The sequence below is a fragment of the Triturus cristatus genome, chromosome 8 (assembly GCF_964204655.1).
Source record: "Triturus cristatus chromosome 8, aTriCri1.1, whole genome shotgun sequence".
Taxonomy (NCBI): Eukaryota; Metazoa; Chordata; class Amphibia; order Caudata; family Salamandridae; genus Triturus; species Triturus cristatus.
This window is the reverse complement of record NC_140591.1, coordinates 159,040,248-159,066,489: the sequence shown is the minus strand read 5'-3', so window position 1 is coordinate 159,066,489 and position 26,242 is coordinate 159,040,248. Positions and strand designations below refer to the sequence as shown.

At 46.0% G+C, this 26,242-nt stretch overlaps 1 protein-coding gene across 1 annotated transcript in view; it reads right to left on the bottom strand.

Annotated features, from left to right (window-relative positions):
* C2CD2 (C2 calcium dependent domain containing 2) overlaps positions 1 to 26,242 on the bottom strand; it is a 426,997-nt gene that overhangs the window by 202,829 nt on the left and 197,926 nt on the right. Inside the window, exon 5 of the mRNA XM_085621220.1 lies at positions 4,798 to 4,917. Within this exon, the coding sequence (XP_085477346.1) occupies positions 4,798 to 4,917 (120 nt within the window). The remainder of the gene's footprint in view (positions 1 to 4,797; positions 4,918 to 26,242) is intronic.

Genomic DNA, 26,242 nt, shown 5'->3' with positions numbered 1-26,242 from the left:
CTAGAAAATGTAGGTGTTCTGGTGACAATTTGTGAGATCGAGGTGGATTTGTTTGGGGGATTGCTGGTAATCTCCCGGCCACACCATGTTGGATACTTGCAATCAGCCATTTGTCTGTAGTTATGGACTGCCAAATGGGGAGAAAATGTTGAAGTCTTCCCCGGACAAGGGTGGTCTAGTCGTGGGGGAAGCATGGGAAAGTCACTGTTTATTAAGAGAAGGGGAGTTAACCAGTGTGTTGCCCTTACCCCTACGCTTGAAGTTGTTGCCTCTATAACCTCCTCAAAAAATAACCTATGGAGGGAGAGGGCTGGTTGTTACCTTTATATGTTGAGGTATTCTGGTCATGGGGTTTTAGACCCTCCTCTGTTAAAGGAGCGACAAAAGGAGCCTCTTCTGGATGGAAACTGGAGCGCTCCCATGGACCTAGCCACTTCAGTGTCCTTCATCTTCTCCAACGCTTGATCTACATTTGGACCAAAAAAATGTTCTTATCAAAAGGTGGATTAAGGATGGATTCTTGAACTTCCTGCTTAAACCCAGAAATCCTTAACCAAGCGTGTCTCTTGAGCAAGATGCTAGTATTACCCTCTGTAGCTGGGGTGTATGCAGCATCTGGAGCATATCGTAAAGAGAAATTAGAAATGAATTTACTTTCATTTACTTTTATTTGCAATGTACCATTGATACGCAGCTTGAGCAGCTGTGCACTTGCCAGAAGCGTAAATTAACTTAGACTCCCTATCTGGCGCAGGAGCATCTCCTGAGGTTTGGGAATTTGCCCGCTTACGAGCATTAGGCATTACCAGGGAATCTAATGGCAACTGGCCCTTGATAAATATGGGGTCTGTAGAAGAGGCCTTATATTTTTTGTCGACCCTAGGAGTCAAGATGCATGCCCTCACTGGGACCTTAAAAATCTCATCAGCGTGTCTAATCATGCCTTTAAGCATGTGAAGTGTTAGTGATGACCTGTGTGTGGATCCTAAAGTTTCGAACAAAAAATCTTCCTCTAGTGATTCTTTGTGTAGTGCCACCCCATGATATCCTGGCTGGGTAAAGGTCTGGATCATAATCTGCTGGGGGATCAATTGTATAATCTGTCCATTAATCTTTTGGGAGATGTATCCCCCCCATCATCAGTATCGTCATCATCATGGTGAGACTGTGGAGAATCCAGAGGTGTAATTTACAAGCAATTCGCAGGTGGAGAAGGAGGCAGTGGAGGTGGTGGGGATGGTAAATGAAAAGGACTTGTAGCAACAGATTTCCTCTTTCAAGGGATCTTGTAAGAAGGGTACTCATCAGGAAGCTTGCTTTTGTGAGGTGGCTTGGTGTGAATACGGCCAGTCTCAGAGTTAATATATAGCTTTGTTTGCTAGGGATCTGGTGTTAATGGATTCAGATTCCCCAGGGGTACCTTTATGTTTCGGCGCCGAAGTTTTCAGTGCCGGCGTAAGCTGGCCTTTCGGCACGGAAGGTTTTGGCTCAGAAAGTTGCTTGACTTTCAGTATGGAGGATTTCGGCTCTGAGCCGGACTTGTGTTTGGAACCGGAGGCTTTGGTTCCGAGGAGGACTTTTGACGACTCTGTACTGAGCTGAGAGCCTTGACTGACTGTTTCAGCGTTGGGCCCGGAGGCGGTGCGTTGGAAACGTCGTCTTGGTGCCTAGCTTGGTCAGGAGTGAGAAATTGCTAGGACTGAGGTCATAGCCTCCAAGTGCACTACCATAAAACACTCCGATGGAGTATATCACATAGTAATCTTATGTCACAAGTAAGTATGTATACAGTATCCAAGGTGAATGACAAGAAAAAATACAAAGAATATTGAAGATGGCTCAAAAAATTCTTTTGAGCAAACTTTGAGTCTCCCGTAGAGAACTTAAATCAATGATGAAAATAATTGCGAGCTTCATGCAGATTATACAAGAATCCCAATGCATTTCGGGCATAAACTGCCCTTCTTCAGGGGGGCCTACAAATGAATAAACATACTGACTTAATTTTTATATTTCGACATGACTAAAAATACAAAAGCAGTGCGGGCATGGAGAAAGCACAGGTTCAATAGCAAAAAGAGTTAATGACTGGAACCAAATAAAGATAGTAAACTCCACGGCCTTGAGATGACAAACATTTAGGGCTTCACTCATGAAGAAAAAGAGAAACAGAAACAAAAATAGAGTCCATCACCTGGTTCACCACAACGTAAATGATGTTAGAGCAGTGTGAACTACACAAGCTTTACAGTGTACACTGGTGTACTGTGTCTCCAGAAAAGCGACTGTTATACAACATAAGGTGAAAAAGTGCTCAAACATGCCAAGTCTCACCCCATGTGGATGCTCTTGAATTACATGCACCGTGAGTTAAACACATCTTCGCAGTAACAAATAGTTACCTTGAAGCTCTGTCGCTACGTGACTAAATCAACTGCACCATATGTGTTTATCCGCTTTACAAAGCGCAGCCTCCACTCTATAAAGAACACGACCAGCATTATTATTCATGTCTATGTTGCAGTGTCAGGAGGCAGAGGTGATGCCGAAGCCTTGCGTATTTTTGGAGTAGTTTGTGGAGGCAAGGGGACTTCAGTACTCACGTTACCTTGTCCCTGCGACAGTTCTTTGGCTTCGATGTCTATCTCAAGCTCCGAGTCAGAGTCTTGATTGAAGAAGGCTTCTTCCTCCTCTGCCGCTGATGCCTCAATGTCTTCTTGGCTAGAATCTTTGCCGAAGAGGTCTGATGTATCTTTGATGCTGCATCTCTCAACATCAAGCCCGACGATCAGGAAGAGTTTTCTTTGATCGAAACGATTTGCAAGCGTCACAGTCTTCTTTTTTGTGATCGGGAGACAAGCACAGGTTGCACACTTCATGTGAGTCGGTGCGCGGATACTTCGCGTGGCACCGAGGACAGAATTTAAACGGAGTCCGATCCATCAACGGAGAGCTGAATCTGCGCAGTTAGGCCCAAAGGCCCGCCACAAAGCTTTCCAATCGAAAAGTCGATTTCGTTGATGAAACGATACGCGGAGAAGTGAGAAACGCGTATGAAACAATACCGTTGAGGGTAGAGAGGATTGCGCATCGAGGGGAACCCGAAGAATGGTTTCGAACCGGAGCGCAGCAATTCAAGTCCGAATCTGATGACAGAAAAAAACAATCTAACAATGGAGTCGATGACCATGTGCACTATCACAGAAAGGAGGAGTCACCTTACCTCGTGACTAGGAAAGACTTCTTAGAAGAAAAACAACTTGCAAACCTCCGGGCCCAACACTGGATGGCAGGAGTGTGTAAAGCATATGTATCTACATGTCAAGTACCTATACCAAACTGTAGCTTCCACAGGAGCCGATGCGTATTCCTCAATTCCCGACTACCCTAGCTGCGAGTTTCAACGCTCACAACTAGAAGAGAGGGGGAAAGGGGAGTTGGAATGAGAAAGAGAGACTGCACTGCTTCTTCTTCTTCTGACTGGATTTTATCTTCTTGGTGTAGAACCCTGTAACAAATAATATCATGTAACCACAGTAGTTTACTCTCTACTTACTATTTCTTCCTATACCACTCTTATGTTACCTGTCATCCCACAGTGATTTTCCGCTCTCTTGATAGTGCTGATCGATACTTCTGATCCAGCTCTATTCTACTCTGGTTAGGTGTTTGTGCTGTCCTGTCGAATTCTGTAAGACAAACTGTATGTAATTTCTGTCAGCTAATGATCCCAACCTCCCTATTATTCCTTGGTTACCTTTCTTACACCTGAACCATGTGTTTGATATTTCCTTCTGTACTTGTTCTTTAATGTCCTACTGCTTGCTGTTAGTAGAAAAGTTCTGATAACCCTTTTCTTCTTGTAACTCAGCAATGAAGTCAATGGCGAGTGAAGGTAAGTACAATTATATATATATATATATATAATTATATCTACGTACTTTTCTATTTATTTCTATCTCCAAAGTTGGTAGACAATATCCATATGCAAATTGCCAATTGCCTACTTGACTATAGTTATTCAGTGTCTCAAAAAGTTCAATCCAATGCAGAAATGGTATCCCTTTAATAAGAGAAACCCGTTGCTTCCATAACTAATTCTCCCAAAGAGTTATGCTGAATTGAATGTTTAGTTTAATCAAAAAATAATTGCGCAACGATAAGTATTAACACTCTAGTGTAACTTAGCTGTCCATCTTCTTGCTGCCGAAGCCCAGGAAGGCTGCGCTCTCACCAACGCTGCCTTTTCTCACAGGAATACAGTTGAAGTGCGCAACGGTACTCGCGAGCGGGCGCTATCACAGCTGCGGTCGCTCGCGAGTGAAAAACTAGATCGATAACCTCCGCATCGGTCGAGCGCGGCCATCTTGGAATTCCGCGACCATGTTCCTAAAAGAATTCTCATCAATAGGCAAACCAGAGTCAGGGGAAGGACTCGGCGCAGCCTCCCATAGACGAGAAGTGTGTACTAAGGTCTGATTTGGTGTCTTTCTTGCCTAGATGCCCACCTGACCCTTTCACTCCTGACACTACAGCACACATGCCTCGAACACAATCTTTACTCCAATATGAAACAAAATTAAAAGTTACACATACAAGTGCAGTTAAGCAAAACTTTTCCACATGTGCAAACGGATACAACTTTGCGCACTCCTGGGAATTTCCGACTGTTGAAGATTCCCAGAACTCTGATTCCTTTGTTAACTCTATTAATGTCAGAAATGTATGCAAAACATGGAAGCAAGACTACATCACACATTACTGCTATGCAATTTAAGCAAAGAAATTAAGGCTCACCTGCGAGTCCCTTACATCTGTAGACTTTGTACTTAAGACTACGGATGGACGAACAGTAGTCAGCAGACTTTGTAAAAGGTTCTTTAGCGTTCCGGACATTGCATCTGCTCCAGTTCCAGTCTGTCCAAAGAACAAGAGAGAAAAGGCAGAATCAATCCAGGTCATTACTGACAGTCATAATACTAGATGAATTACTTAATCTCCCAAGATTATATGAAATGGGTTTGGCAGGGTCTGCCATAAAAGCCTCAGTTTGCATCTCTGGTTGATATAAGACAGACATCTTTCTACATATACTGCAAAACAGATTTCAGTGGAACAGGATGCTGCAATCCTGGTTTCAAAATGAAAAACTAATAAATACAGCATCAATGAATGTCGACTTGCATTGAGCTACCGCATCACAAATGTATTTCCAATAGGAATTGGCAAGCTCTAAAGACCAAACAGCCTTTCTGATCTGCAAATGTCCCCTACCAGGGAGAGGGAACATCTGACAGCCCACAAACTACCAAGAGGTCATTATTAATTTAAAAAAAAAAAAAAACCTATGGTGGAGGCTGTCACATTTGTGCAGCGGCCATGCCCCCTACCACTAAAGGCCAGTATTTCCCCCCAATCCCAACCAGAGAAGATTAGGTGTGGGAGAGCAGAAGACAGAAGCCCCACTAGCCACCAGGTTTATGTAATTTATAGAAAAACAATGGGGAGGAGGGGGGGGGGGGGGTGCAGCCTGTCTTGGTGTCAGGCTGTTGCCCCCTCCACTCATAAAGACCAAACAGTCTTCCTGCCGCCGAGGCTTAGAGCCAGAATATTGTGCCCATCCACTTAGCAGGCAAAAGGAAATTTGCATCGCATTCGGTATAGTTTTGACATAAGGGCGAGGACATCGCGGTAACTCCTTCCCTTGAATGGCAGTTAAACTATCCAGTGTCTGGTAGAAGGATCTGATGCAAAGATGGGCTTGCGCCCCATGCCATTCCTTTATTTGGACATCAACCCTCAGACATAAGACGGCACGGGTCCGCTGGACGGTGCCGACGCGCCCGGAGGCACAAGGGGGATTCGACATTCCAGACCTCGAGTTGTACCACGCCTGTGCCCAAGCTCATTACGCTTATTATTGGGTGCGCCCGCCGGCGTGCATGCCGCAAGTCGCGGCTGAGCACTGGTTGGCGGACCCCGTTCCTTTGGAGGGAATGTTATTTGCGCAATACCGCCCTCGGGATCCTGAGTCCTCCACACTGGGGGGTACAGTGGGTGCATGGTACTATATCATGCAGGCTCTGGGGGCCTCGGCCCTGTATTGCCCTGCCCTGCCTCTGGTGTACCATCCACAGCTTTCCCTGCTGCAGGAAGAAGGGTTTAGGAAATTATGCGTACGTGTACATAGACGAACGCGGGGGGACCTGTTCAGTAACGGAACTTTCTGTTCAGCAGCCCAATTTTTCGGCGACACACAACATACACCGCTAGATCTGTTTTTATACGCAAAACTGAGACAGGGAATGCGGGCAATATTTCCGAGCTTCCCGACGGAGCCGCAGACCCTTAAGCCGCTGCACCAGCTGCTACAGAGTACGAGTCCGGGGCACATGGTATCCAATCTGTACTGAACGGTGCGAGCGGAGGGCGAGCAAACGACTGGTGTTGCGTGAGCACACTGGGCGGCTGAGCTAGACAAAGATATTACAGACGAACAATGGCAATATTGCTGTATGCAGACTGCGGAGGTCTCGGGCAGCGCTAGACTGCGCATCACCCATTACAAATATCTGCAGCGTATGTATTTTACCCCAGTTCGGCAACACCACTTTGGGCTGCGAGACACTGACAGCTGTGATAGATGTGGTAGAGCGTAGGCGGGATTCTTGCACTTGGCGTGGGAATGCCCGAAGGTGCTGGAGTATTGGGAACAGGTATTTGTAGCTCTCTGAAATTACGGCTCTCTCAATCGGCTGCGACCCCTTAGTCGCGCTTCTAGACTACACTAAGCAAATCCCCAAAGCACAACGTCGCCTGGTGGCGCTCTCCTAGGTACTCGCAAAGCGGAGGGTCGCATGCAGATGGGGCAGGGGAAGAGCCCCTAAATTTAAGGAATGGCTGGGGGATATAGTACACTGCCAGGATCAAATGTTAATATATGCAGAGACGCTCCCCCGCTCGTCGAAGCCGAAAGACATATGGGAACCCCTTAAGCGATACCCGTTAGCTCGTGCAGCACGATCCCCTCAGAATGGCTCTGCGGGTGCAAGAGATGTGGGAGGGGCTTCCCCCCCGGCTGCGGTGTTTGGTGGGCCTGGGTTGGCGGACTGACCGCCATGACCGAAGAGTACAGGGCGCTCCACACTGTATGTGACCCCCTTGGAAGTGTACAGGTTGATCTGTTTTTTTTCCTCCTCAGATGTAATGGCCTTACGCCTAAACATGTGTAAATTGAAATTTATACATTCACAATGTGTGCGATACATATCTATTCATTTCAGTGTATATGCAATGTTTTGACTACGTACTGTATGAAAGAACTGGATGTCTTTGAAAATATAAATAAAGTTTAAAAAAAACCTCGGACAGGAAGGCAGAAGGTGAACTTACTATCTTCCCTCTAAGTGGTCAGAATGACTACCTACCGCCTGGGATGGAGCCTACAATCAAGTGCCAGGGTGGGCACACCCCATTCTGCCCTCCCCCCCAAAGGTCTGGTAGGCTTTCTGATATCCCCGCCACCCCTTTACACCCCAGAATGGATACATAGGTGGTAAACATCTCAATCTGCCCACCCAGTAGAGTTTAAAGCCTACCAGACTATCAGAGACACAATGAGGGTAAGAATGGAGTGGGGTGGGGTGCAGGAACTTTTTGGAATCAGGCCTCACTCACGGTAACCAGACAGCATTCACAGGTCTATGCCCTCTCTGCCAGCCCATTTATCATAACGATGGTGAGCCAGATTTCATTAGGGGGAGCTATTTTTAGGGCTGACTGGCTGGTTCTGGAGAGCTGACAAATAACAGGTGCTCTGTTCAACCACAAGTGAATGGGCAATAAAGATGCCTTTAAATCTTGTTTTTATCTGGTTACATTTACTCTGTATTCAGAGGCAGGTCAAAAGTTAGTTTGTCAATTATAGGATTTTGTAAAGTGACTTGTGACAATTGTGCTGTGCAAAGTGTGAAATGAAAGGCTGGAAGACGCAAGGCTTTTTTTTTAACGCTACATTTAAATAGTTAAAAAGCGAACTGCGCAAACATTTCAAAACCTATTTCAGTAGTTATCAAAGCACATTTCTGTAATTTTGTGTGATGAAAAAAAGATTTTTATGGGATGAAAACAAATTGAAACACTTTACTTGGTAATGTGCAAATGATTCATATTTTTTGCTGGAACCCAATTTCCAAACATCATTTATGTGCTATATAGATTGATCAGTAAAATTGCATGTTAGTGGTAAGGTTTTTGGCCAAATTCAACGGGAAATGTGCTATCTGTTTATGACCATGCACTACCACACCATGCTTTAGTAATATATTTATTAAAAGTGAGTTTTTAAACAAATTGAGAAATATTCCTTCCCCCGCCCTGATGACAATGCTATTAGTGAACTAAAAGGCAAGTCAGGGGTCAAGTGTACCCTATAGGTGGAGCAAATGTTTAGTCTATTAAATCAAAGAGTTGTTTTTACATTAGATATGCTGAACTCGCATATTTCAAGGTGCTCTCATATGAGATAATGAAGAAAAAGGCAGCTCAATAATATAAACTATTTGACTAGGATCACACAATTCGAAACTGGTTTACGGGTCAAGTACATTACAGTACTTTATTCAAGTTACTAGACCTGCAGTTCTAGTAACATTTTTATGATTTTTCGAAGCCTTTAGACTCCCACCTGCACAGTGCCAGGATACCCTTACGGGCGATAGTGCGCTCTACAAATCTGAGGAACATATTATGCCTGCAGTATTTGGGCTCTGGGTCAGTCTGCATCCTGGAAAGGATGGCAACCCCGGGCATTTCTGGTATATAGAGACCCGAGGGAATCCAGGGTGGTGTGGTTTGCCTGGATCCCAGCAGCTTTTTGACCCAGAATACCTTCCACACAACACAAATATGCCTAAAACATCCAGTTTCCTCTTTCCTTTAGGAATGGACTCAACTTTTAAACCCAGGGTCATATGGCAAGCAATGAGCACTACCAACCCTGGCATTACTGGAATCTAGAGACCCAAGGGAATCAAGGATCATGTAGTTCGCTTGGATACCAGCAGGTTTTCTTACACAGGAATGCTGCTTTAAAGTGCACACCGTGCACAGTGGTAAATATTGAGCATGTGAGAACTCCAGTGGCCAGATACTGATCACTGAAGGGAAACAGCCAAACATTGCAAAGGAAACTGGCCAACAGCAACAGAAGTAAATAGCTTAAAGCGGTCAACTGCTCTAAAGCAGTCAATTGGCCCATGTCATCAGCCTGCTACATTTTTTGTCAGCAAACAATCCTAATCACCCTTAGTACGTATAATTTGTTTTCTCATTTTCCATGTAATACGTATGGGATGACTAGTTAGAATATGCTGAGCATTGCTGGGTGGAAGATTCCTATTTTAAGGTGGCCCTAATGACATGGGGCTAGTTAACCGTCAGCACATAGCCGCAATGTCCTCCCCACCTAACTTGTACCCTTTCAGCCAGTCTAGGCCTCTATAACCAAGACAGTGTTGCATGGTAAAACATACAGAGCCAAGCACATCTCAGAGCGCAAAGTCTAAATGTTAAAAAGATAGGAGAGGCTGAATGTGTTATACAAAGCACTACAGTGCCAACTTTCTCAGATTCATGGGTACTTTGATGTACCAGTCCAGGTTTTTCTTTTTTGGAGTCCAGGATGTAGGTAGCATAGCATAAGGTAAGGGGCTTCTTGCAAATGATGGAAACAGGAGAAACGACTAGGAAATGGGAGTCTGAAATACTTTTAATTCAGAAACAACTATTTTTAGATTAGCATAAGGTTCAAAGTGCACAAGCTGCAAGATGTACATCTAAAAGGAAGTTGGATCCTCTTCCAGTTCACGGGGGCACCAACCTCAGGCTTTGGCTACCATTGGAGATGGAGGGTGGCTTCAGAATGGCGTAAAGTGATTAGGAAGAGAGGCGGTGTTGGGCGGGAGGGGTGAAGATAGGGAGGAGGTCACGGACTGCAAGCGGCCTAATCACTAGGAGATTAGACAAAACTAGAAGGAAAAATAACTCTGTAGTTTTAGCAAGTGGGAGGTGACAGGAGGTCCGGAACAGAGGATATAAAAGGCAGAGACTAGGGGAGACCAACATGGAGATGGATGTAGTGTTGTGTGTACAGGTGGTAGATAAAAAGGGAAAAAATGATGAAGCATGCACTACTTATAAGCCGTGACACTAAATCGCACTATTTTATGTGTCAAAGTCTGCATGATAGTTTAACAAAACAATGAAGACTGCCGACCAAAAGCCCCTATATGATTGTATTTTATACGCAATTAAAAAAAATATATATAATATATATAATCTGGTAGTATAGATAAAGCAGCTGAACTCTTCATTTTACATTCAATTATCTTCCTGCCCAGTAGCATGCCACCAAAAAGAGATTTGCCCCTAAATCAACTATCTGAGCAATGAAAAGGCTCAACATATGCATTACCCATGCATCCATCTAGTACATTTCTGACACGAACTAAAAGCTGGCAGACAATCACAAAAAACTGTGCTGTGACCACTGTCCTGGGTAAGGATGGTGGGGCCTGTCTCACATTATCATAAAGAGAGGGGAAAAGAAACTGGGGAAAGAGGGGTGCATGGGATGGGACAGCAGGAGGCCAAATGCTTTAAGATCTAGGAATAAAGAAATAGATTCTGTTGCACGAGGACACATTTTATGGTCCAGAAAAATGTAAATGAGTCTTTATCTAACATTTATAAAGATTACCTTTCCAAAGTGATCAGGAAGCAAGCCAATATTCATGCATGTGACATTTCCAAACAGATCATTAGCTAGATTTTATTTTTATTTTTTAACATTTTCTTAAGATCCTCGTTTGGGGCTATTCAATTTCTTAATGAAGATGGTTCTCAATGTTGCGGACCAACAAACAAACCAGTTTCCAAAGGATTCATTAATACAGTTATAAATTTGTATTTATTCGCCCTAAATGGCAAAAGATTTTCAGATCTTTAATCATGCCTAGGGCTTGGCTATGAAATCTAATTTTGATGCTTAGTAGCCATGGTAGCATGTAATGTTTGGGGCTGGGAAGTAAGAGACAATGAGACACATGATTCCCGGGGCAGTCTTAGAAAGGGATTCTATGTGTTTACATAGCCCTGCGCTTCTATGAGCTGGGATCTAATCTGTTATTGTATAAGACAAATACAACCGGTTCATGAAATCTTTTACGAATATAGAAAGGCTTTAATTGCTTCAATGAGAAAAGATGATTGTCAATAATAGCAATACTTCCTGCCACTGACTTTCTAAAAAGAGGGCAAACATGTTGAAAGGAGTTGGCCACCCAGGCTCTGTTTTTCTTTCTAGCAGTCACAAAAGAGCAGCTGGTTATAAAGAGCAGACACTGGATGGACTCGGGTGCCTAATAGGGCAGCTGATTCTGAGATGGAGACCGTAAAAAATAATGAAGCAGTTGGAGTATTCTCTCTAGGGTTAGATTAGGAGAGCTGAACAGAACAGTAAATAGCTGTCGCATCTTGTCCTTGATGCTTCGATGCAAATTGTGAAGTACAGTAATGGTGTTCCAAATGAACAGTCTGGTGCAGTTGTGCTGTAGGTCATACCTATGATCCTTACTCATGACATGAGTGGTACTGGAGGAGTCCTGGACAATCTGCTCGTCAAAGATGACATATGGAACTGTATCTCCATTAGCACCAAGGACCCCAGGGAAGCCTTGCCCTGAGAATGACCTTGTTAGGTCGAGCCAAGAGGCAGCGCAGCGTGCATGCGCTGTGACGTATGCTGTAATCCCTTTGTGGAGTCTGAACACACCCACCACATGCCCATCGCTTTTCATTGGTTGCTTGGTCCACCTTTACAAATTTCATAGGTTTCCTTGGTGAATAGAGCATATTAGTCCCGCCTTGTGGCGGTTTTATTTCTGCCCTGCGGACTGCCCCTGCTACATTTATCCTTTCGATATGGGTCATACGTTTTGGTATTTACACTACTTATTCTTTTGCCTCCACTTATTTTGTAACTTTCCTATTCGTGCTCTGCTGCTATCTGTCCCTGTTCACTTGGCTCCCAACCCCGTCTGGTTGTCGTGTTCACTTTGCTGCAGCCCCCTCCGTCCGTAGTTTGTGTTGCCTTTCTAATACTTCCCCCCTCCTGTTGTCCGTACTGTCTTTTTCCCAGCCCCCACCCAGTCATCCGTGTTGTCTTTACTCTCGCCCCCTTCTGTTGTCCGTGTTGTATTTACTCCTGCTGCCTCCCGTTGTCCGTGTTGTCTTTACTCTCGACCCCCTCTCATTGTTGCCTTTACTACTGCCCCGTACCAGTTTTCCTGGTTGAGTTTGTGATTCCCATTGCCTTGAGCAGATTACTATGGACAATGGGGCTTCTTTAGTGTGGCGGGGGTGATCGTCGTGTGTTTGTGCACCTTATTCAGCCCATACTCTGCTGCACTTTTGTAAACCTATAGACAATAGTTTGCTTTCCTTCTACTCCTGTTACATCTCATAACAGGCTTCTGGAGTCACACATTCTGCACTTTGTGTTCCACGGGTATGCTAGTTTAGCAGGTATTTTCATTGTGCCGGTCCAACATCCATCACTTCCCCTACAGAACAAATTCATTCACGAGTCCTGCCTGTCCATGCCGTGACCCTCACATGATCCTACACCAGTTGTCTTGCAAACATTTCATGTGCAGCCCCCCTTACATTAATTTCATAGACCCCCGCCTACAAAGTGAAAATATGTTCTCGCACTTAATAAGTCACGAGTTACATTTCATTTTGTGAGCCACCTAATGCACTGTATTGTAGTGTTTATTATCTGAATTCCCTATGTGCTGCAATTGTATTTATATACCGCTTACTATCCCCAGCGAGGCGTCGTAGCGATACTCCGGAACCCAAAAGGAATGGTTTTGGATTAGTATAGGGACCTATAAGTAGAGTATTAGTATAGGGAGGTAAAAGTTAATTTCAGCAGAAGACATGTACGTCTGTAAGTTGGATTGAATAGAGTAATGGAGGGATAGAAAAGAGAAGAAAACCAGAAGTGTTAATTGAGAGATCATAGTAGTAAATTGAGGTCTGGGATGAGTAAAGCAAAGATAGGGGCAGGAAGAGCCTGTAGAAAGGGATTAGGGAGAAAGAATCAGTAGAAAAATTAGATTTGGGTTGAGTCAAACGATAGATAAAATGTGGGACAATTTAGTAGGGTTGTTTGGGAGATCAGAATACTAAACTGATATTTGCGGTGAGCCATGAGGTGTACATGATTACATTGTAAGGGAATATATGTGTAAGGAATATAATATATTGAGATTTGTGTGTTTTGTTTTTGTAGTGCATGTTAGCAAAACGTTTCGAGTTAGGGCGGTGGGGGTAGTGGGGCGCACACCATGAGCGCAGATCCCCGTAACAATACTGTGTGTGTCTATTTTTTCATGCTCTAAAGCCTTATGTTACATTTATCAACATATTGCAAAATGCCTTCATTGAATGTTCGGCAGTGGGGAGATTATATCCTGCAAGACATGACAAAAATTATGTGGCTCTGTACTTTTCCTAAATTAACATCTTAAACGTTGCACTGATGTTTAGTTCTCCCTTTAAAAGGAACATTTTGCCAAGTACACTGGCAAAAGCAGATTTGCTGTTAAATATTTGTGGTCTCGGCTATTTGTCTGCTTTCAGATCGCTTTTCCTGCAATTCGTGCTTTATTCCTTTTACTGTCTTGGTAGCTCTGCTCTGCGATGAACTCCTCTGTGTGGGGATCAGGCAGACAGTCTGGAGTCAAACTTTTCCACTTCAAACAAGCATTTGCAATGCAATAGGTCTCGCATTTACACGAGTTTAAGCCATTAGCATTGTAAATGATCATGCCTTTTATTTAGATTTAAAAACCAAAACATAAATAAAAGGTATTGTTATTTACAATCCTAATTGCTCAAACTCGCATAAATGCGAGACCTATTGCATTGCAGTTCCTGTCAGGAAGAATTGGGTGCGAAGGCATCACGTTTCCTGGAGACTGAGGCTTGAGCGGAGAGGTCTGTTGTGCCTGTAAGAGCTTGCAGACTGCACTGTAAAAGCTTAACATTTGGATTCTCTTCTGACTGTAACCAGGTTCTATGCCATCTCTTGCAACCTGCATTAGAATATAGACAGCCTGAGGTGTGTTTCGTCCTCGGAAGGCTTCACATTTTTTTTTGCTGGTTTACATAGGGCAAACTTGATATTGGAGGCTTTGCATGAACACCCGCCACAGGCTGCAGTTTGGTGGGTCTCGCAGGCTCCCCTGTTCACACTCACTATCTCGGGGCTGCGTGCGCGAAATGCAGTCAAATGTGGCACACTGTTAAGGATTGCACTATGCACTTGCCCAAACATTGATGTTCACATCATCGTATTATCTAACAGTGAAATCCAATAATGTGCATGGGCACACTGCTTACCCGCCGACACATAGCTGCCAAGGTTTCAGATTGCTTATGTGTGACATTTTCATAATTTCAGTGTACTTATGATGAGTGACATTCAACGACTATGAGTGACACTTTCTCAGGAGCAAACTCTAGCTAGGGAGAGGATGGAAACTTGTAAATAACATACAAAGCCATTTAAGCAACGAGAGACTCCAAGAACATCTTAAAACTGCTGCAAAGCACCAGAAATAGAAGGGCACTGGGATGTGAGTGATGCGCCCATCATGCAGCCTGAACTAGTCTAGTACTGGTGCTGACCTCAACTTTGAGCAGACTGCAGACAGTGACTGCAATGCAGAGCCCAGCTCAGGTGCTGTAACTACTTACTGTGTTGGCAGGCTATTGGCTCAGGAAGTTGGATAAAATATCTCTGTGACATTCACTCCCCCCATTATTACCTGCTTTCTCTCCTGTGCAGTCACCACAGACTCGTTCAAAGGCAGCTTGTTCTATTCCGGCCCCAGCTCCTCCCCTCAGATAGTAGGGCAGTGGAGAAATACCTAGTGGAATAATAGGCCTGACCAGCCCTGACTACTTCCAGATATATTTATTATGTATCCAATACCATCCTGTTTGGTGGAGTCCTGTCCTGTGGGAAGGGGTGTTGCAACAGTAAGCACCACAGAATTAAAACATTATAAATACACAAACGCAAAAAGACCTCGCAATAAACAAAAACATTCTGCAATTAAAATACGAGTGAAACTAAAATGGCAGCACCACTATGTAACGGTGTAAAGGGTAGCATTAAGGTCCAACATGAAATCAAATACAATCACCACTCCTGACTGTTAATAAACAGCCCTGCCCATTGTACGCAAGAGAGTTTACTACAAGTGTGGATTTCACCAACTTTCTAATAACAAAACAAAGTGCCTGACTTGACCACCACCACTTTTCTAAATACGTCCCTCAAGTATGAAACAAGCTAAGAGTGACAGGAGCAGGGCGGTGAATTACTGTGTGCCTGGCTGCCTTCCTTCCTCGTAACAAGCCATCACTTCCCATAATATGCCATGAAACAAACCATGGTGTCACAATAATCTCAAATCACTTGAGGAGCCAATTTTTTTTGGGGGGGGTGGGGATGGAAGCGGATATGTATATTCACGTTTCTTTAGAGTGGAATGCCCTAGAGATTTGATGCTTTATATATGTATTTTTGTATAAAACAACTCCCTAGTAGAGTAGCCTAAATAAATGCGATATAGAGGAGATTCAAAGTGTGTCCCGAACTCACCTGGCATTGTGTCCAGAGGTGCGGCGCTTATGCACTGGGTGCCACATAGCTGACCTGCCTTGAGACTGACAGGGTGTCAGCACAGAAGTATCATTCTCCGTCCACTCAGTAATGGGGGAAGTCCTGTCTGAGCGGTCAGCTGGCTGTGGTGGGTAGGCTCAAGCTCGGCGTGTGCCAGACAGATCAGGCAGGCTGGGTCAGGAAAGGTGCATTCTGGGAATTTTAGTCTGGCTACAAGTCCTTCAAATAGCGAAGGGACTAATTAGCACGGGCAGTTGAAACCAGCGTGTGGATAACACACACAAGGGACATGTGTGTATTACATATTGTAACACACAAATGAAATGGGTCCAACGTATCTGTACCTAATAGTTTGCTGCATATGCAGATAAAACGCCTGTGACCACCCTTCAAAGACCATCTTTAGCAAGCACCACAAGGGATATTTACTCTTCGATTCGCTCAGCTCGAATTTGAACGGTATTGTGAAAATGTGATGGCCGCAGGCTAATGGGCCGACAGAGAGCAGCAAAGTGATTTTATTTGACAGCACCGGTAATGCCCACTCTAACCACTCAGGGTACGCGAAGCGCCACTTGAAAGGCCAGCAAACTAAAGAAGCATAACGGCTGCTCGCTCCTGCAGGCAAAACGCAGTGGGATAAGAGGTATGTAGCCCAGGGGAAGGGGTGGGGGCAGTTAGCGATGAACTGATTAATCTACAGACGACGCCGTCTGAAAGAAATCATACGTTTTAAACAAAATCACCGTGCAGGAAGGGATCCGCGTTCTTTGCTCTCCAACCCTCCTGAAAGTATTTGAGGCAAACCTTCAGTAAAGGTGGAAAAGCATTTTTCAATTCCGTAAAAACAAAATAAAAAAAGATGTGACAAAAAAAAAGAAAATATCAAAACTAGAAGCATTTCGATTGTGGAGCGGAATATTTTTTCAGCGAGCTCATGGAACTTACAAAAAACGAGATGGAGCGTGAAAGTGAAGAGGGAAGGCGGCCTTGCGGGCGGCGGGATAGACGAGAGACCTGGGAGTAAGTAGGAATCTGCAAACGGCGAAGCGGCTGTTATTCCAACATGCAGACAACCCGGGAGTTGTGTGTGCGTGCAGTCTGCTCTTTTTCGAAGCACTGCACTCGTGCTTGTGGCGCACCCCCTGCTCGCTCCCGCAAGCTGGATGCCGCCACAAGCACGAGTGTGCTTCCAAAAAGAGCAGAACGACGGCTAAAGGTCCTCCTTTGCAGCGCATGTGCGCTGCGTAGGCGAGACCTAAAAACAAGACACCACTCACGACACGCCCCTCCCACCAAAACTGCAAACAATGCTTGAGGCGAAGCCTCTGGAAATAGGCACGATACCCCCATTTTTGGGCAGTTTTATATAGTGTGAACTCGACCCGAAGGTATTTGATCACTTTACAGGAACATTAGTTGCATTACAGACGGACGCAGATTTTTTTTTTTTAGGAACGGAGAGATAACGCGATTTGTTAATCTTAGGCTGTTGAGGCTCCCGCCAAGGCTCGAACAGGTTACCCTGCTTAAAGGTCGACCGCTCTAGCCGTTACACCACACCCTCTGCCAATTTGACGGCACCAGATTAATTTGAGATAAACAAAATCCACCTCCACCTCCAAGGGGGTTGGGAGGATTTAGGTGCCAGGTGAGCATGGATTTTGGTGTGAGATTTCCGCTTCATAAATGTCTCATGCCTACTGCAAGCCTGCAGCTTCGGGGCCCATGGAAGCTCCTAAAGAGGAAGGAACTACCACCTTAGGGCCCCACTGCGATACACTAAAATCAATATATTGATGAAAACAGCGTGCTCAACCGGTCATCCTCCAGAGGTCAGACTGCTCCAAATCCTTCTTGTTTATATAGCTAGTTCCTAGCTCTCATCACATATGCTGTTTTAGAAATACGCCTCTTCCATCACCTTTCAGTCTTGCCTTTTTTTCTTGTCCCTCCAACTCTCACCCCCCTTCCTCCCTCTATCTTTGTCTTTGCTTCTCTCTGTCCATCCTTTCCCTCTCCTTCTCTTCCTTACCCACTGTTCCTGAACACCACTCCTCCATTAGTGCTTGTTTTTGTTGTACTTTGTGAAAATCCGTATAATTATGAATGCCAGTGCTCATGATTTATGAATGGCAGTATGGTGTGTCAGTGTACAAAGCATGCAAAAAACAAACCTCAAGCTTTGTCAATATTTTAACAAATGGTCATTGTTAAAGCAGTTTTGCAGGAAATGTTATAACCACAAGAACGATTCAGAAACAAAAAAAATGCAGCATGGTCACGGTCACGTATTTCGAATAAGCGACCATCTCCATCTGCTCTGTGCAAGTGGGCGCCGAAGGACAAGCAAGCATTTCACGGAGCTGCACACAGCTGGAATTGCCATTTTTCTGTCAGTTTGATTGTTTATTGACGGAAAGTGGTCTTATTTCCTACATTTGCTCATGTTCTGCATTTACTTCTAAAATGTGCTCTGCCTCCAAGCCCCTTGGTGTGCGTTTGTGCGATAGCAGAAGGTGAAGGGTCACAATTCCAATCCAACCCGCATAATTTCACTCCACACCACATACATCTACTCACTCCAAATCAAAACACATGGGTAAAAGACTTTGTCATTTACAACGCCAATAGCTCGAATTCTCCCAAATGCGAGACCTATTGACATCGCCAATGCACGTTTTCACTTTGCTGCCTTTATAGGATTTGGATTATCTAAACTCGAGTTCATAGAAGTTGTCCAAAATCTTACTAGCACATTTAATGGATTTACCTTTACCTCTAACTATATATGATGCAAAACTCAAACAACTACATCAGAGCAGTGCTTACAAGTACCAGAGACCTTAGAAGAAGGGCTGGAGCAAACCATTTGAGTGGAATTAGCGTTTGGACTCCAGAAGGAATAAATACACACGTAAGCTGGTGACTTCACTAAGGTCTGAATCAGAAAAGGAGGGCGGAGTCGTTGGAATATTGCGGTCTGATGGTCTTTTTACAGCTATAGCTCCGCTTCCCACTCACCAAGCGATGGTGGCAGCAAAGACCTCTGGCTGGTTTCAGCCTCAGCACTGGATGCGTTGGGACAGCCCCACTGGCTGTGTGCAGAGTAGGCAACAGTAAACAAGCGGATGCTTCCCCAAGCAAAGCAAGCAGGTCAGAAACGGTCAGCCAGCAAGGCCTGCTACCCACAGACAGAACACTTCTTGAAAATTAGCAACTGAAACCTAGAAAACCTCAATGCAATGCAGGGGGCACCAGGTCTTTGGGGAGGGTGTGAAGGAGCCTACTTACCACTACGGGATGCTTTGCGCATAGAGAGCTGAACAGTATTTTTTAATTCAGTCATTGACAAAATGGATTCAGCACAGTTTTAAGAAGCCCAAATCAAGGATGAACACAGTTTTGGAACAGCAATTCAAGTTGTGCAAAAACATTTGCATGTAAAAGAAAATACTGAAAACAGGACTTCTCAGAAGCATTATATTAAGGGCCCACGTCAATTTAAGCAGTGTTTTGTTATGCAGTCTGCTGGGGATTTTTACATCAGAGGAAGAAAATCAGACACCCCATGGAAAACAACGCAGGCAGCCGAGCAAGTTAAAAAGTATGTCAGAGTAGTGTCCGGCTTTGCCAACACGTGGAAGTAGACCAAAGGATCAAGAACAGAGAGGGGTTGCACTTACCTAATACATTATCTGGTGGGTAATTTTTTAAGCTACTTTAAAGAACCAATTTCAGACAAACGTTCACAATAATATAGAGCATTTCATAACCGTACAACGCAACACGAGTCATCGCCACACTACCATGAACTGACCTCAGCGGGTTTAAAAGATTAAGATGGTATTTTGTGAGAGCTTAGCGTGGACTAGGAAAGCAGACAGACAACAGCCACAGCTCTGGATTAGCAAACCCAATGTACACAAAACAGCTTGCATAGAACAGCGGTTTTTAAGGAAAAAGATGTACCTGGGTGTCACACAGGGATCGCTTTGTCTACTGAAGTACGAAGAAGGTAAATAGACGAACCAACTGCAGCCCTTTCCAAATTCACCCCGAGCATTTATGTGACAGAATATATATATATATATATATATATATATATATATATATATATATATATATATATATATTCACTTAAAAAACCATAGGTTTCACACATGTTATAGTTAGGTGGACATTTCACTCGTAAAAAACCAATGAAATTCCACCGTTATAGTTAGTTCAGATAACTATAACACCGCGCCCGCAATCCAGTGCTCATGACGTCACATATTACATCACTGATGACATGGTCAGTGGCATCACTCATGACATCACTGATGACATCATCCTTGTGATAGAGTGGCGGTCGCGTGAGTTATAGTTATCTGAACTAACTATAACGGTGGAATTTCATTGGTTTTTTACGAGTGAAATGTCCACCTAACTATAACATGTGTGAAACCTATGGTTTTTTAAGTGAATTTGCAAGGTTTTTTAAATGCTAATTCCTAACTATAACGTGTGTGAAACCTATGGTTTTTTCAGTGAATTTGTACGGTTTTGTAAATGCTAAGTTATGTATTTTTTTTCTTTATTTTTTTTAAGATTCACCGTACGTGCACCCTGCGATTTAAAAAAAATAATGAATATGCTACTTACCAGTATGCATCTGTTCTTGGCATGTAGGGCTGCTGACATTCATATCTGTGCATAGATCGCCGCCTAGTGTTGGGTCCGGATGTTTGCACGTTGTTGTCCTGGAAGAGTCTTCGAAGTATCCTTGGATAGGTGACTCCTCCCCTGGACTACAGTGCGCATGGGCATCCTCTCCATCCTCAGATTGTTTTTCGCCATTGTGGCAGTGATGGAGTAGATACAGAAAGTGATGACCATGCTTGCATTAATTCTGAGAGCTGCAGCTGCGACAGGCGCCGGGGAGGAGGGAGGGCGATATGAATGTCAGCAGCCCTACATGCCAAGAACAGATGCATACTGGTAAGTAGCATATTCAGTTCGAGGCATGTGGGCTGCTGAATTCATATCTGTGCATAGAATACATAGCAGTGCCCTCTATTGGCGGCGGCTACCCGTGCCAGCTGCAGCGGTCTGAAAAAGTGTTTTGAGAACAGCCTGTCCTACAGCTGCCTGCTGTTTTGACTGCACATCTACGCAATAGTGTTTTGTAAATGTGTGTGTAGTGGACCATGTGGCTGCTCTGCATATATCATGCAGGGGAATATTTCCTAGGAAGGCCATGGAAGCCCCAAACTTACGTGTTGAGTGGGCTCGTGGTGGAATAGTTAATGTGCGTTTTGCTTTTTGATAACAGATTTGAATACACTTAACTATCCATCTGGCTATCCCTGCTTTGGAGATGGCGTTACCTTTGTGGTGTGGGGCAAAGGCAACGAACAGTTGTTTTGTCTTCCTGAAGGGTTTAGTCCTATCGATGTAGTACATGAGGGCCCTCCGTAAATCTAGTGTATGTAGTGCCCTTTCTGCAACAGTTTGTGGGTTTTGGAAGAAAACTGGCAGTTCAATAGTCTGATTCATGTGGAACTGCGATATAACTTTGGGCATGAATTTGGGGCTGGTACGTAGTACAACCCTGTTGGCGTGAACCTGTATAAATGGCTCTTGAACGGTTAGTGCCTGGAGTTCACTAACTCTTCTTAGGGAAGTGATCGCTACAAGGAAGGCCACTTTCCAGGTAAGGAATTGAATCTCGCATGAGTGTAGAGGTTCAAAGGGTGGACCCATCAGGCGTGTGAGGACCAAGTTGAGGTTCCACATTGGAGCCGGTGGGTGGCTTGGTGGAATGACTCGTTTGAGTCCTTCCAAGAATGCTTTGATGGCAGGCACTCTGAATAGAGAGAGGTGCTGCCTGGTTTGCAGATAGGCTGAGATTGCGGTCAAATGGACACGTATAGAGGTGTACGCCAGATTGCATCGATATAGGTGTAAGAGGTAACAGATGATGTTTTGGATGGATGCGTCCAGCGGGTTGATGTCATTATTACCGCAATAAATGACGAACCTTTTCCATTTGGCTGCATAGCAAGCTCTGGTAGTGGGTCTCCTGGCCTCCTTGATGATGTCCATACAGTCAGGTGGCAGGTTGAGATAGCCAAACTCTAGGACTTCAGGAGCCAGATCGCCAGGTTCAGCTGTTGCGGGTCTGGGTGCTGAACCTCTCCATGGTTCTGCGTCAAATGCGCGGGTTTGAGCCGCAGCCTTTGATGCGGCGCCACGGAAAGTTCGAGGAAGGTGGTGTACCACGGCTGGCGTGCCCACGTGGGAGCAACCAGGACGAGTGTCAGGGAGTGTTGTCGGAGTTAGCGAGCCACCAGCGGTATCAATGGCGCTGGGGGAAAAGCGTACGCAAATCTGCCGGACCAGTTCATCCATATCGCATTGCCCTGCGACTACGGATGTGGGAATCTGGCGGCAAAGCTTTGGCATTTTGCGTTTTCGCTTGTCACGAATAGGTCTATCTCCGGATGACCCCACTGCTGGAAGTACGGTTGGAGTACTGATGGGTGTAACTCCCACTCGTGCATCTGGTGGCTGTGTCTGCTGAGCAGATCCGCCATCTGGTTGTCCTTGCCAGGGAGGTGTTCCGCCATGAGGAACATGTTCCTTTGAATGGCCCACTTCCACATGCTCTGAGCCAGATGAGACAACTGTGGAGAGTGTGTTCCTCCCTGTTTCTGTATGTAGTACATTGCGGTCATGTTGTCCGTCCGGATCAACACGACCTTGTTGCATAGATGTACTTTGAATGCCTTCATGGCTAGGAAGATTGCCATCAGTTCCAGAAGGTTGATGTGCAACTTCTTTTGTTGTGTTGTCCATAGTCCCTGCACTGTGTAGTGGAGTACATGAGCTCCCCATCCCTGGAGAGACGCGTCCGCTGTCAGTACTATCTGTGGGACAGGCTCTTGGAATGGTCGGCCCTTGCAAAGGTTTTGTGGATTCCACCAATGCAGAGAGTTGTATGCCCGACCACTCACCAACACTAGGTCCTTCAAGTGTCCTTGAGCCTGATTCCACTGACGTGCTAGGCACTCCTGAAGTGGGCGCATATGTAATCTCGCGTGCGGGACTATGAAGATGCAGGAGGCCATCATGCCTATCAACTGCATAAACAGTTCGCGCTGGAAGTGAGTGATTGGGTTTGAACTTGGAGATCAGCAGTTGTATGCTGTTGATCCTCACTAAATTTGGCTGAGCTGTGGCCGCCAGAGTGTCTATAGTCGCACCTAGGTACTGTTGTACGTGTGCGGGCTGGAGATGGGACTTTGGGTAATTTAGTGAGAATCCCAGACTGTGAAGAAGGTGAATGGTGCGGGACATGTGGCTTGCACATTGCTGGGCTGACTTCGCTTGAACGAGCCAGTCGTCTAGGTAGGGGTAGACGTGTATATGCTGCCTCCGTAGATGTGCTGCCACCGTAGCTAGGCACTTCGTGAAAACCCTGGGCGCTGTTGTTACGCCGAAGGGAAGGACTTTGAACTGATAGTGCTGCCCTTGAACAGTGAACCTGAGGTATTTTTTGTGTGAGGGGTGGATGGGTATGTGAAAGTACGCATCCTTGAGGTCCAGTGTGGCTAGGAAGTCTCCCTGCTTGAGAAGCGGAAGGACTTGCTGTAGAGTGAGCATGTGGAAGTGCTCTGAAAGAATGTACTGGTTCAGGGGTCTCAGGTCTAATATAGGTCTGAGCGACCTGTCCTTTTTTGGAATTAAGAAGTAGAGGGAGTACACTCCCGTACCCTGCTCGTGGATGGGTACGACCTCTATAGCGCCTTTTAGAAGCATACTTTGCACCTCTTGCTGTAAGAGCGTTAAGTGCTCTGAGGACATAGGACGGCTTCTTGGTGGTATTGTGGGTGGAGTGGAGGTTAACTCCAGACAGTAACCGTATTTTACAATATCTTTGACCCACCTGTCCGTGGTGATGGAGTTCCACGTGGACAGGAACCTTTGTAGCCTTCCCCCGACAGGTGTTATGTGGTCGGGAGGAAGGGAGAGGGCGTCACTGCTTGTTCTTGGGGGAGGACCTGGTGTTGCCGTAGCCACGTCCTCTGCCCTTTGTACTGGAGCCACGATATCCACCTCGGGTGTTTTTATCGTAGGTGGTCTGTGTATTGCCTTTGTTATATGTTTGTTGTGACCCCTGTCCTCTACCTGCTCCCTTGTTTCCGGGGCGACGAAAGGAGCCGCTCCGAAAGGACTGAGTTTGTAGGGCGCCCATGGACTTTGCAGTGTCCGTGTCCTTTTTTTATCTTTTCGAGGGTGGTGTCAACCTCTGGCCCGAATAAATAGTCGGGGTTGACGGGCTGGTTAAGTATATTGTTTTGTACCTCAGGCTTGAATCCTGAGATCCGCAGCCAGGCATGTCGTCGCAGCATGACGGTTGTGTTTATGGCTCTGGCAGCCGTGTCTGCAGCATCTAGTGCACATTTGATGGAAGCATTCGTGAGTAGCTGTCCTTCTCTGATGAGCATTTCTGCGCCTTCCTTGAACTGGTCAGGGAGATGTTGGAATATTTGCTCCAGTGTGTCATAGTGCGCTCTATCATAGCGAGCAAGGAGCGCTTGAGTGTTGGCTATGCGCCATATGTTGGCAGCTTGGGCGGCAACTCGCTTGCCAGAGGTCTCTAACACCTTGGACTCTTTGTCCGGGGGAGGAGCGTCACCTGTCGTTTGCGAGTGTGCCCTCTTGCGTGCATTCGCTACGACGATGGAGTCGAGTGGTAATTGGCCTCTGATGTAAGTAGGATCCCCAGGTGCTGATCTGTATTTCTTATCAATCCTGGGGTTTATCACTCGTGCCCTGGTGGGTTCCTTGAAAATGTCCTTGGCTGGTTTGAGGACCCCCCTTCAACATTGGCAGAGTCTTTACATGTCTTTCTGAGGATGCAAGGGTGTCCATTAGAAAGTCATCTTCGATGGTATCAGAGTGAAGCTGTACCCCATGGTTATTTGCAGCACGTTCAATAAGAGCGTTGAACGCCGCAGTATCCTCCGTAGGAGATGTTTTTGCCCCATAGAGTTGTGGGTCCTGTGTATCGAGAGGTGCACTGGGGTCTGCAGGGTCGCCCCAAGTTTGATCAGGGTCCTGCTGGTCATCAGGGTCTGTGTCTACATGGTAGGGGACTTGGTCATCCATGTAGTCCTCCAATGCATCCGTGTCGGAGCGTGTGGGGGAGAACCGGTGTGGATCCTGGTAGGATGAATGGAAAGGTTCATAAAGGAGAGGTTCTGATTCTACAGGCAACTTCCTTTTTAGTGGGATCCTGAAAGGGTCCAATGGCGGCTCCGAAGTTATCCTTCGGTCGTGGAGAATCATCCTGCCAGTGTCGGCGTCGATGACACGTGCCGGAGACGTCTCAGCAGGTGTGACCATAGTTTGGGTGACCCGTGTCCTGAGTTGGAACATTTTTGGGATTGTCGACGGAGGCAAGCCGAAGGTAATGTTGGCCGGCACCGAGGAGGCTGCTGGAGCTCCGATCGAACCGGAACCCGACGTGTCCTGGAGGACAGCCGTGGGTTTGCTGCCTTGCGTCGCACCAGGTCGTACTTGGGGCATCTTTGAGGCATTGGCACCGGCCAGGTTCGTAGAGGCGGCCGTGGATTTTTTCGGCGCCGGCGGTTCATCGAGTCGAGGTGCGGAGATCACCGTCGAAGTCTTCGATACGTGAGGCTTAGGTGTCGTCGAGGGAGCGATGCGAGACGCAGCAGGCGGTACGGCCCTCGGTGTCGTTGGTGCCGGTAGCCGAGCAGGTTTGTCGGTGCCGATGGCCTTTTTCCGTTTGTCGACTCCGACGTCGCCCGCTTCAAGTTCGGCACCGAAGTCTCTCTTGGTGCGGTCGGTGCCGACGCGTTGCGCTGGCGTCGAAGGCGTGGAAGGCCTCGACCCGACCAGCGCCACTTTCAGTTTCGGTTTCGGAGGAACCGGAGCAGCTTTCGGTTTCGGTTTTGCGGTAGGGAAACCAGCTGGTTTATGCAGTAATGGCTGCCGCTGAACGTCCGAGGCCGGGCCCGAGGGCGGGGCCGAAGAACTGCGGGATGGGTCTCGGGTAAGGCCCGAAGGCGATCCCTCGACCGGAGCCATAGGCCGTGGCACTGGTGTTTCTTCGGTTTGAACAGGTAGGCCTTGTTCATCATTGGAGCTACTCTCTTCGGCCCCTAAGGCCTCCTCGTCGTCTCCTACCTCGGTGTCGTCTTCACCTCTGTGGAAGAGTGACTCGTCTACCTCGTCCGATCCGGATTCGTGTTCGGAAACGGGACTGGAGGGCAAGACTTCTAATTCCTCGACGTCTTCGGCCTCGGCGAAGATGTCTGTTGGGGCCGGTGCCGCGTGCTGCGCTTCGAGTCTCGCCGCTCGTCGATTCCGTAGAGTCTTCTTGGAACGGAACCGGGCACAGGCCATGCATGTCGATTCGTCGTGGTCCGGCGAAAGGCATTTGTTGCACACCGGATGGACGTC